The sequence below is a fragment of the Dipteris shenzhenensis genome, chromosome 28, assembly GCF_047967505.1.
Source record: "Dipteris shenzhenensis isolate YYH24624 ecotype China chromosome 28, Dip_SZ_1.0, whole genome shotgun sequence".
NCBI classification, from domain to species: Eukaryota; Viridiplantae; Streptophyta; class Polypodiopsida; order Gleicheniales; family Dipteridaceae; genus Dipteris; species Dipteris shenzhenensis.
This window is the reverse complement of record NC_141623.1, coordinates 24,374,672-24,386,902: the sequence shown is the minus strand read 5'-3', so window position 1 is coordinate 24,386,902 and position 12,231 is coordinate 24,374,672. Positions and strand designations below refer to the sequence as shown.

The 12,231-nt window shown below is 40.5% G+C and overlaps 1 protein-coding gene across 2 annotated transcripts; it reads right to left on the bottom strand.

Annotated features, from left to right (window-relative positions):
• Positions 1-225: 225 nt before the first annotated feature.
• Positions 226-5,893, bottom strand: LOC147883358 (uncharacterized). Of its 2 annotated transcripts, XM_087399596.1 has the most exons (7): positions 5,745-5,893; positions 5,294-5,431; positions 5,058-5,169; positions 4,892-4,953; positions 2,615-2,851; positions 1,020-2,489; positions 226-885 (listed from the first exon to the last, which is right to left on the bottom strand). In XM_087399596.1, the coding sequence occupies exons 1-7, from the start codon at positions 5,757-5,759 to the stop codon at positions 487-489; spliced, it is 2,433 nt and encodes an 810-aa protein (XP_087255722.1). In that variant the 5' UTR covers positions 5,760-5,893; the 3' UTR covers positions 226-486. The 2 variants fall into 2 exon arrangements, with proteins under 2 accessions (XP_087255722.1, XP_087255723.1); XM_087399597.1 differs by lacking the exons at positions 5,058-5,169; positions 5,294-5,431; positions 5,745-5,893 and having other exon boundaries at positions 4,806-4,930.
• Between the last annotated feature and the right edge of the window lie 6,338 nt (positions 5,894-12,231).

The following is a 12,231-nucleotide window of genomic DNA, read 5'->3' as shown; positions in this document are numbered from 1 at the left end:
ACTACACAACTTCATTTTTAGTCTCTCCCAAACAAGCATCAAGCAATGCTTAGACCATCTAGCTGATAGCACCACTTATGATAGAAAGAATTTATCGCAATATCAGTAGGCCACAACATGGACAAAAACTTAAAAGCAAAAATACTCCCTTCAAAAAGAGTGTGCAAAGGGCAGTTGCATAGAAACTTATTGCATGAGGAACAGTCATCATTCAAACCTGCAAAATTTTGTATTATTGAAATATATTCTAAAAGAATAAAAGAACACAATGCATAAAGTACTGTCCCATACAAAATATGATACAATGACTATGTACTATGTAGCAGATTCCCGGATTTAGTTGACACAGATGGCTTGCCTCAACATCTCAGAAACACTGGTTCCGAACCTCTCTTAGAAAAATGCCTAACAGTATGATTTTTCTAAACTCAGTATGTAATGGAAGAATTTTCTTCAAGTATAGGCATCTCGATTCCCTAGCACTGGTCATTGATGTACTGTCACCTTGTCCACTAGTTTAGATCTCTTATATGGAACAAATCCAACACCACTGTATCTGGAGCTCAATATGAATCCACCTGTCGTTAACATGAAAAGATGTTTCCCAGTTCCTGTACATCCACCATTTGCTTCAATTTGTTGGATACTATCATCTTTCTTTAGTTCTGCACTCCAGGAATTCTTTCCAGTCTCTTCTGATGATGTCACATCTGATTTTAGATCCACCATCGAGTCTTTTGGTGACGGTAAATTCTCTTTGCTTTGACCATAGCACTGCTTCTTTTCTTCAGACATTTCTACATTACCGGCACCCTCCTCATTGTCCGATTGTGGAGTTGGATGAATTGTGTCACGTCCATGCAGACTTTCACACACAAGCTTTGTCTGTAAAAAAGCACAGAAATTCGAAAATGTCAAACCAAAAAGCTTTCACAAAACCATTGGTTTGCAGATTACATGCGTGCATCTAAGTGCATGCCTGTGTGCACATGTTGGGGAGAGAGAGAAAATGTGTTTACTTGATCATGGGTTTCTTTCGGCTGCTGTGCAAGATCTTCGCTCTCTCTTGAAATAGTTTGGAGAGTTGTAAGTTCTGACTGTGACTGCAGCAATTCTTCGACAGAGCTCTGGACAGAGCAACGATTTTGCAGAATCACATTTCCAATGCTGCCATTTAGCAGATCCTCAGTATCAATTCCAATTGAAAGTGGAACATCGGCATTTTCACCCCTTTCAGAATAATTCACAACCCAATCATGTGATGGTGAACTGAAAGCCCTCGAAGATAATCGGCAAGCCTCTTCCATTTCGTTTTCATGTGGATATCTCAAACGCTTCCTTGATTGAGTTCCTTCAATATAATCACTGCTGCTTCCACGATAGGACATAATTGTGTCTGTGGGGTTACTACAGCATGCACCTGTGGAAGCAATCACAGAGTCGTCATTTTCCACCCGTATCTTTCTGGAATCATTGCCATCTTCGATGCCAGCACTGCATTTGTGATTGCCTTCTAGCTTCTCCCTTGTATTCACATACGTTGCATCTGCATTCGCATGCTGTTTTGATGGTGATAATGACCCGAAATACTCCGTGGCCGACCCAAATGCAGGTCTTGTTGCTGCGGTAACGATAGCAACAGGATTGTAGACCATGCCCATAGTGGGATAACCGATAGCAGTTGGTATCCCTCCTTGTATGGCCTGCCATGCTGATGCTACAGAAAAAGTAGCAGCTACAAATGCTGGGTCTGTATTGTCAGTTCCTTTTTCAGTAAAACCTTCAGGTACAAGACCCTGCCAGAATGTTGGATGCTGTTTGGGTACCACCTGGGAGGGATGCCAAGGTGTGAAACAGCTTTTGCCAGTATTTGTGCCTGCAAATGTATGAGATTTATGCAGAAGATCAGAAGGCACTGGTGATGGAGATACGGATGGAATGGGGCTTGAAGATGTACAGCTAGCGGCGGTAGAATCGTTTGACTTATCAAGATCTCCTGAGCAATCCAAGTTCATCTTCTCTCCTCTCTGTGCGTTCTCTTTCACTCCTCTGGCTGTGTCCGAAACTTTTTCCCACACCTGGGGTCCTTCATTAGTATCGGAAACTCCTGCTTCAGAAGATTCACTGTCGGTGCTCTCACCAGATCCTTCAGGTTGACGTACAAAGTCGGTCTTCTTATATGCTTCAGCTTCTATCTTACAACTTCTCAGTGATGAGATGCCAGAAATTTCTTCACCTTCCATGGAAACGTCAGACCTGGGAGAACCCGTACTCTCAGATGCGTTCAGTACACCGGAATTACGAGCTTCAAACTGTCGTTCAGTATCTGACCCAGGAATGTCACTATCTGGAACGATAACAGTTTGGCCAAATAGCCTGAGGCTAGCAGGTAATCCATTTTTTTGATGGGCTTCGCTTGCTCCTTTCAAATCAAGAGATTTCAATAAGGGTAACCTTGATTGTGTAGAAATAATATTCTGTGACATATCCTGAAAGTTCAGAATTATCGTGTTAGCATGGTTGAATCGAATCGGCCTCAAGAAAGATCAATAAAATGCCATACATTGTTCTTTTTTCTTTTTTTTTGGGGGGGGGGAGGGGGGATCACACTGACCTCTGATGGTGTCTTCCACGCAAGTAACCCTGGAGGACTCCCTAATGGAGTAAAGGCAGAGCAAACTGCTGGTGATGATTTACTATCGTCTTCAAATGATGGGCTGCTTGAGAAGGTGCCACCTGCCTTCCGAGGATACGGATGACTTGGCTTGCGTTTTGGCCGCGGAGGCGGAATCTCAATATCTTGAGAAGCTCCAGTTGGTGAAGATCCCCCCATTGATGCCTCTCGTTCCAACTGCATACAGTTCAAGAATTGTTTAGAAGCAATTCTCAAGAAAGCTCTGATAGTACTCCTGATAACCTAGAACAATACAAATTCTTCGCGGTATTAAATTTTAAGCTCTTTACCTGAAACAGGCAAATATGCAGAATGCACAATGGCATGATTCAAGAATGAAGCACATCTTGCAAGCATTGAAGAAAAAACAAAAGCCTGTCCTCATTTAAATATCAACACTAGGTCAGTTCCTACTACTTAAACCAATATTAAAATCGTATGTATTAACATTGATGAATCTAAATGAAAAGATATTTGAATTTCAGAATCAAACCAAACAAGAACAACTGCTTAAAACCGACCTAATGGCCATGAAATTTCAGGCAATATTACTGGTTATATATACAACAAAAAACTCCCTCCCCTATTCAAAGCAATAACAAGTAAGATTAACATCACTCGATCAAAGGATACAGGAACAAAGAGAAAGTTCAGCCAATCCCGTTTGGGTATTGTTTTGACTGAGTATTGACCTGCAAAATTGAGTTCTATGCATTCACAAAGGCTGGAGCCTGTGACTTTTGTGCTCCCCAAGATCAAGCCTTCATATTATTCTGCAAACTATAAACTGATTTCTCTCGTGCACAAGTACGTTCTTTTGAGTTGCTTTGTACTAACAACATCTACTGAGCTGCTCTCCCTTACCTTGCAGCTCATTCTGTCCACTCTTCTCTTCACTTCCCACCATAATGACCATGCAGGAGCAAAGATTTAAAAAAAAAACCCACAAAACCCTTCCATCCTTTCTCTTTGCTTAAAGCCATTCCCAGATGTTCAATGCAGCCCATGAGCTGGTGAAGATGAGACCTAGCTGCCTTCCTAGAGGTGGAACTCCTGTATAGATTTATAAACTCTTTGGTCACTCTCTTAAAAGTTAAGAAAGCCCCTGCATCTATCTTATGCCTATGCATACTTTCTCAGTAAGTAGTTTATGATGGTCTCACCTTTTCTTTTCTATCTATGCAGACCTCACACTTACTTTATTTTTGTTATCCTCCATATACTAGAATAAAGAGGCTTCCTAAGTGCTGCAACAAAAATCCAAGCTTATCAACTTGCATACATACATGCACATAGCGATATGTACAGAATATGTAACAAAGCAATCCCATTTATTTAATGCGTAGCGATGCACATATGTTTGTACACACGCATACATATTCTTGCAATGTAAAATTTGAATGAAAAATGCAATCTGTCATCTTATAACGTTCACCCAAGGGTACATTTTACACCCCGTGCATAGAAGGCACCATGTTATGAGGTCAACCTTCCTCTTATGAACACAAACATTGACATGATGCTATGTCGATGAAGAGCAACATCATTAAAAATGTAATCTACGAACATGCAGTCCTTGCATCATGCACAAAAAGAACATATATACTTTGTCTTATGATACTCACCCACAAGATAAATTATGCACAAGTCATCATGTAAAAGCAACACAAAATAACCGGCAGCTTTAAGCTTATAATAATCAACCAAAAATATACAAACCATTAGACTCCTGACGCCCAAAAGGGGCAGCTATTATGACCCTTGTGTATCTTCAAATCCAGTCAAAGAAGTAACTTGAAAACAGGTGCTGTATACTTCTCAAGGAAAGCTAACTGTTGGATCTGACTCCAAAGATGCAAAATCCTTTCAACAAGCAGTCTTTCCAGTAAAAAAGAGACTGAATCAATGTCATTGAGAAAGTTTTCAAACATTCACTGGTAAATATTAAATTCAAAATAAAGAGAAAAAAAAAGCAATGAATCTGCTGTTACTTATATTCTATTATTAACTGATGCAGCTGCAAAAGAGAAACAAACAAAGAGCACTGCTGATATCTTCAAGCTGCAACAGTAAGAAAATTAATGGGATGACTCAGCTTCTAATCAATCCAATAGGCTTATGCACGGCCTACCTTGTCAAATCATGCAAGCAAAAAGCTTCTCCATCATAGTAGGAAGCATGATGGAGAGAGTATCTATCTGAGAAAAAAGTGGCAACCTTTGAAAAGAATTTCTGTGCATGACTGCGTATCTGAACTGCAGTTTTTGTGCCAATGTGTTCTGCAAAAAAAGGAACATCTAGTTAGACCTTGCATATAAATTAAAGATGTAAACGTTCAGACTGAAGATAAATGAAGAAATGACACATCAGCTTCAAAACTAACCTTCAATACGTCTCCAAGCTCGTCCATAAAGTTTCAAAGCATCTAAAAACTTCTGATGCTCCTCTTCTGTCCACCTCTCTCTTTGCTTAGTTATGGTGTAAGGTTTTCTAACCTGAGGGAAAAAACAAAGCTATTTAGATTTTACGTTCTGAGATGGCTACACTTTTAACAATCCCACACAAAAAGAGTGATATTTTACAAAGAGTGTCACACAATCCTTTTGGTGAATGCATCACCTTTGTGTATGCCTCATCTCCGGATGCTGGGATATCACAAATATTTTCTCCGGTTTCTTTGGATATATTGACCACATCCACGAAAGGAGACGTCCCCATTGGGCAAGTCATCCAATAACTGATTTTTTCAGCACCCACCTGCAAAAGTACTCTTATAGTCAAACCTTAAGTTACAAATTTGGAAAGCAAAGACATAAGAAAATGGCATGCAATAAACTTCCAAAACAGACATAGGTATCCACACACAAGTGTGAGGGTATCTGCGTGCACAGAAACACATGAAGCAAGCAAACAAGCATACACAGGTACTCTCATACGTGTGCATGCACGGATGCACACGTGCGCACAAAGAAAAACACACGCACACGAAAAGAAAAGTTCAAATGAACTAATAGAAAGGCTTTTAAGACTACTGTACTTTGCTATTATGTTTAAAGTAAGCCCCCTGTACCTGTTGCAGAGCCATGTATGTAAGATGCTGTTCTTTCTCTAACTCCACTGAGCAGGGCACTTTTCCTTTGCTTTACCCCAAAGAAACCTTATCTTTACACAGCAGAAGCCCAACAGCAGGCCGTCTAGTACATGAAAAGGTCGCAGTCTCAATTTATTCGATGTCTTTCACAAAAGATTGCCGCTGACAGATGTTTTTCCATGAAAATGTCATTCTTTTGCCTTGAACTTCCATCTTCATCTCTGAAGACTTGGAATGAGTATTTCGGCAGCTTAGTTAGCTGTCACCTCTGATTACTATCAGTAAATGAACCAACATCGGACGGCTACAGAAGGCCAGTAAAACAAACTGTAGACCTTTCACCCTGCTTTTCATGCAAAGGCCCGGTCTTGGGTCAACAGTCTTTGCAATCAGTTTCTTAAAGCTGGTAAGCAACACAAGCACAAAAATTTCAGCCTGAAATCAGTACAGAAAGCAAAGGAAGGGAACTAGTAGAGGAGAACATGTCAACAAGCCAAGTAACGGAAGAGACGCACGCCTAGAACGCACAAGGTATTGCTCGAGAGGATCTGTCACTGGCACAAGGATGATCCCGCTGAACAAAGATAGTTGTCGTTTTCCTCTGTACAAGGTCTCCCTGAATATCCCGAGAAGAGGACCTTCAGGCTACGATGCTGGTTTCCCAGGCGTCTTGGTCTGCTTCTAGCACTCCTCCCTGTGTCCCCTCTTCGGAGACACGTCCTCCTGTTTCTGCTTCCTCCGGTCTTCTAACGAGGGACGATTTTCTTCTTAGGATGAAAGCTCCGTTCCACCAAATGCTCTTTGGGAGCAGAGATTGCGAAGGAATCCACTCCAAAACCGGTGTGGGAAGCAGAAAAGCTGTCTGTCCTCCCGAAGGAGAAAAAGCAGCGTCCAAAGGTGCTACAAGAAGATCTTGGGAAGCAAAGGGAGCGGTGGAGAGGAGAGGAGGAGAAGAGCCCAATTCGGGAGGGGGAGGTGAGGAGAGAAAGCGGAATAGATGGAAAGGAGAAAAGAAGCAAGGGGGGGGGAAAAGGGGAGGGAGGAATTGAGGGGGAGGGGGGGGAGATGGAGGGATCGATAGGGAGGGAGGGAGGGAGGGATGGCGAGCTTGGCTATGGCGAGAGGGGGGGGATGAGGGGGGCAAAGGCGAGAGCTTGGCTATGGCGAGAAGCTGAAAACACACAAAGAGAAAGAGAGAGAACATATGAAGAACGAAGAGAGAGGAGAGAGGAGAGAGAAGCCTGTTATCACTTGTGGCTGCCAAAAAGCCGCCCTGCACTTTTTTCCTGGATATTTTAGAATTTCCAACCTAGCCTTTTTCTTTTTTTTTTTCTTTTAAAGCGCCCCCCCGCCTTCCTCCACGTGTCCCCTCCCACCTGCACTTTTTCGCCCCCTCCACATCACCCCTCCACGTTGACCACGCCCTTTCTGGATAAGCTACCCTTCCTTCGGCTCATCCTGGCCGTTGGATCCCCCTTGGCAATCACGGCCGTCGATCGCCAATGACGCTCCAATGCTCACCACGTGTCCGCGCCCTTGAACCTTCTATCGACTTGTGGGGCTCCTGAATGATTACGTGGCCATTAATGGTCGAATATTCCCCGTCTTACAGGTGTCAGAGGCTGGGACCAAAGTAGCAACACGTCATCCGCACTTTATCTTTCATTGCCCGGCCACATCGGCACCCCCTCGTGCCCCTGGGGGTCTACCACGCGCCACGTGGACATCCCGAACTGCTGCTGGAACTTTATTGCACCCCCTGCCCGCCACCTCACAAAAGCGCTACATGACGTCATAAAGCGCTAACGCTTTCCCCCTTTAATTCCCCGAATTAATATTCCGACCAATCACAGCCACATAAATTTTCCAACTTTTCGAAGAAATATCTGCGCTACCGTTCTGCCACAAGTATCTTCATTTTTTAATCGAAAAGTTCTTTCTTTTTCAATTTCACTTTTCTATGACAACTCTTTTCTTTTATGAAATGGATAGAATTTCCTACGTGTCCACTGCCACGTCATCCCACTTCACGTGCCCTCCCATCACCCTTGCTACATATCTTGTGGAAATCTCCTCGTACCCTTTTCCCATCGAGCAAACAAGAAACCGCCCAAAATCACCACATCCTTCACAGCTCTATTATAGGTTAAAGGCCTGATGCTTTCGCTTCCCCACTAAGGCATACTGCACCTTAGTTCATACATCCCCCCTCAGACTACAACGCTTCCCCACCAAGGCATAATGCACCTTAGTTCATACATCCCCCCTCAGACTACAACATCACTCTTAGGAGTCAATGCCACCCAGTACGAGAGTACGACAATTCACACCAATTCTCAATCACGTAACGCTTGATTAAAAGAGCTTAGACTTTCTCCACCAATGTACAGGATTCTTGGAGATGCAATAAAAGTTGCCACATGAGGTTGAATGTAAATGTTCAATCCAGCCCTCAAGGATTGCACATGTCAACAGCATAACATAATTCAACTTTCACACAAGAGTGTTCAATCCAGCCCTCAAGGATTGCACATGTCAACAGCATAACATAATTCAACTTTCACACAAGAGTGTCCATTTCCATAGTCATACAAGTAAAGCCTATGGCTCACCTACCCCATTTCCAACAGGAACATCTTTTTGGGAATCCCATCAACATGTAAAAAGTATTTAATAACCACACTTGCCCTATGTGTACAAATGTCTCATCTCTCACGCCATCTATAATATAAATGACTTGAAATATATAATTAAATGCATAGTTACATGGCCACTCTTTCAAAACCCATATATCACGTAAGATTAGTGCTATGTTTATAATTTTTAACCCTTTCTATACATGTTTTGATGTTGAATTTATATGTTTGCATATATTATTCACATTGGAAAATTGTTTTGTAAATTCCCTCATGTATATAAAGAACACAAAGGTCCCCAATTTAAAAAATAACTCTCTTTTTAGCTAATGTTCAATGTTACGTGCTTATAAGGTGACCATCCGATATTAACATATGTCTTAAAGAAGAGCAATAGCATTAGCATCTTGTGGGAACTCGATGTTGGTTCTCATTAAAGTTGTTTTAGCTTAACTACAATACTAAGCATAGTTGAGGCTACAAACTAGTAGCACTTAAGGCACGGGGTTAAATTTGAGTTCGATCTAGGCATTCAAAAACCTAGGTAAAAATGCTTTCATCCTTACCTTACTTCACAAATATTTCTCATGTTTAACCATTCACCATGGTAAGGACCAATGAAATATACAATTCCCATTCTTGTCAAGTCCCTCAAAGCCAAAAGATGGGAGGCTCAATAACTTGGGAGGTGTGAAAAATAGCTATGAAAATCAATATATGATGCAATTTGAGCCTAGGGCCACTGCCATGTGTCAATATTGCATTGGATATTTCAACCTTACCATTAGGAAAATCTCACTAGGCACATAGTCACCATTTAAATATATTTTCCATGTACAAGACAAATTTCTAGAAAACCAACTTCATGTGGATGAATTTCGGAGGCGAAGGGGGCGGAAATAGGGTGGTGATTGTTTTAACAATGGTGGATCGCGTAGGTAGGGGTTTTAGTGGGAGTGGTATCGATGTAAGAGAAGATACAAAAGTTATTGGCATGTCTTTCTTATATGAAGTAAAAGAATATCATGAACAATGGATAACATGGCTAATGAAGAGAAGATGCGAGAGTAGAGGAATGACTTACAGGTCCCAAATTTAAAGCCTTGCTTATCCTATTTGCAAGAGCTTGTGAGATGGCATTATTTTTCACGTTTAACACACAGTGATGTGTGTCATGGAAAAGGATTAATAATAGAGACCAAAACATGGATGACATAATGAAGAGAAGATGTGGGAGTATAGGAATGACTTCTAGGATCCAAATTTAAAGCTTTGACTTTTCTTACTTTTGCAAGAGCTTATGAGATGGAATTCTTTTAACACGCAGTGTTGTGTGCCATAGGAAAGAGATAAATTTTGAGACCAAAATATTAAATGTAGAAGATGACTTAGACTGAATTTATGTTACTTATATGAAGTCAAATGTATATCATGATTCAAGTTTTAAGTTTCATAATGTTATGTTTGATAACATTCTATCTCACCACAAAGGTGATTCAAAGAATGTTGCATAATTGCATGTAACCTTGATCCAAGGTCTTTTCTTGGTTTTCTAGTTGCATGGCTAATGATGTAGTTGAAATCCTTGAGGATTGGAAACATTTTGTATTATAATGGCATAATTTTGAGTCAAATAAAAAATTTAAGTGGTGCATAAACTATTTCAAAGGTCCTTTTTTAATTTAAAAAAGTCGATTATATTAAGAGGGTGGTTAGCCCTATCAAAAAGAAGACCCTTATGCAAAATTTGGCCTACATATGGGCTGTCTGCCGAAGGTTCACGCTGCAAGCATCTCAAAATTATTGGTAGAATAACGCTAACCACTTGACATCAACCCGGACTACCAGTATAAGCATATGCTCACCAAAGGGACTATCCTTTGGGTAATCCAACTCAGATCCCTGAGATTTCCTTTGACAAGTGCTAGAATGGCAGACTCTCTCTGGCCCACTGAGACCCCTCGCTAAAAGACGATCTTGTTTTGGACATCCCATGTCGCCATGTAGATCGTCGCCCAGATGTAAGGCCAGCAGGCGGGTAAAGTTGACGGGAGCCTCGCGGCATCACTTATGAGCATCGACCTCCACTGAGAATCGAGGTAGAATTTGGCCATTAGGCCTGATGGCCTGATCACTAACTCTATTCTAGCTGTGTAACATAGCACATGATTCCATTAAGAGGATATTTTTTAATCATTGTTTTAGAAACAAGTCTTTAACAAGAGATGTCCTTTTTGTAATATCCCTTGTCAAATACTAGTGTTGTACACAAGGCTTCTTCTTCTTCTTCTTTTTTGAATAAGAACATAACAATAATATAACAATGAATGGAAATGGGCCCTTGGAAAGGGAAGTTGCACCCACCATATTTGAGTGCCTCCCATACTAGTGTTGTACACAAGGCTTCTTAATAATGAGAGCCTAGAGTACATTTTAACAAATAACTCAAAATACTGATCTTTGTTATTTGAATAATTGGAGCAAAAACATTAATCCCTTAGGCCAAAATACGAAATCATATTGGGAAGAACACCATTCTTTATTCAAGAGTGTGTGTGTGTGTGTGTTGGTTGGAGAAAAAGCACATAGTAAGATAGAATCCCATACTAGACGAGCACCCTAGAGCATATGGACTTGCCATGTGCTCTAGAGATTTCTAATGAAGTATACCAAAGAGGAAATCATTGTACTTGATATAATTATGGGCTTTGAGAGACAATGCTCTTTATTCAGGAATTCATGGAAAGATAATATTAAACCCATACTATACTAGTGACCTAGAGCATATGGACTTGCCATGTACTCTAGAGATTATGAATGAGTATACAAAACAAAACCCATTGTATTATGGGCTTTGTCTAGACCTTTAGAATAGATATGTAAGTGGTACACGTTGTGTGCAGGATGTAACCTTAATACATTGTGATTAGAGTCACCAAGGGAAGATTGTGATGTAAAGAGGAATACATTTACAAATTATACTAGAAGTAGAGTGATACCTAGAGATATCTATATCAATTTAGGCAACTAAAACAAGCAATAATTTATGAAATGTTTTACAAAAGTTAACATTTGAATGGCTTATTTATGAACTCAAAATCTACCTCTTTTTATTCATAGCAATAAATTCTTGTGCACATAATAAGATATTCTTTGCAAATCAACATTTGCACAAAATGCAAAAGTTATTCATATGACTACATTTTGTTTGTACAAAACTGACATGGCAGTATGGTTTAATATCGATTTAATCTATAACATAGTAGAAAAGTATTTTTCTTCATTGAATTATTTGTTGTTTTTCTCCACCTCACCAAATTGATTCTTCCACTAGGTAGAAATGTAATGTCTTGGATTGCTTATTAATTTCGGCCTTCTAATACATTTGTTGGAAAACAACTATCTGCTTACAACGAGTTTCAATCCCAGTGGCTGGATCAATGCTCTCCGAGTACGAGTAGACTCTATCAAAGAGTCATCTTCTTAGAAGCTTGCTACATATCTCTTTCTAAATAGATGGTGGATATATGTTTCTTGGAAACTAAGCAAAATTTGTATGGTACGAAGGAATTATAGCATGATTGACGAAACGCCACAAGCTGCACATCCGTGTGTAGAGTAGCGGCAAAGCTCCGCTTGTACCTACATAGGGCTAGGAATCAATCTCCTTCTTAGGAATCCAACATGCATGTTTTAGATGTAGCTTCTACATGCGCATCCTACATCCTCTATGCAAAGAGAGAAGTTAGGAGACCCATATCAAATAAGACACCTTATGGTAAATATTGAGTCTCATTCGTTCATTATTGATCACAATAACATGCATGTGG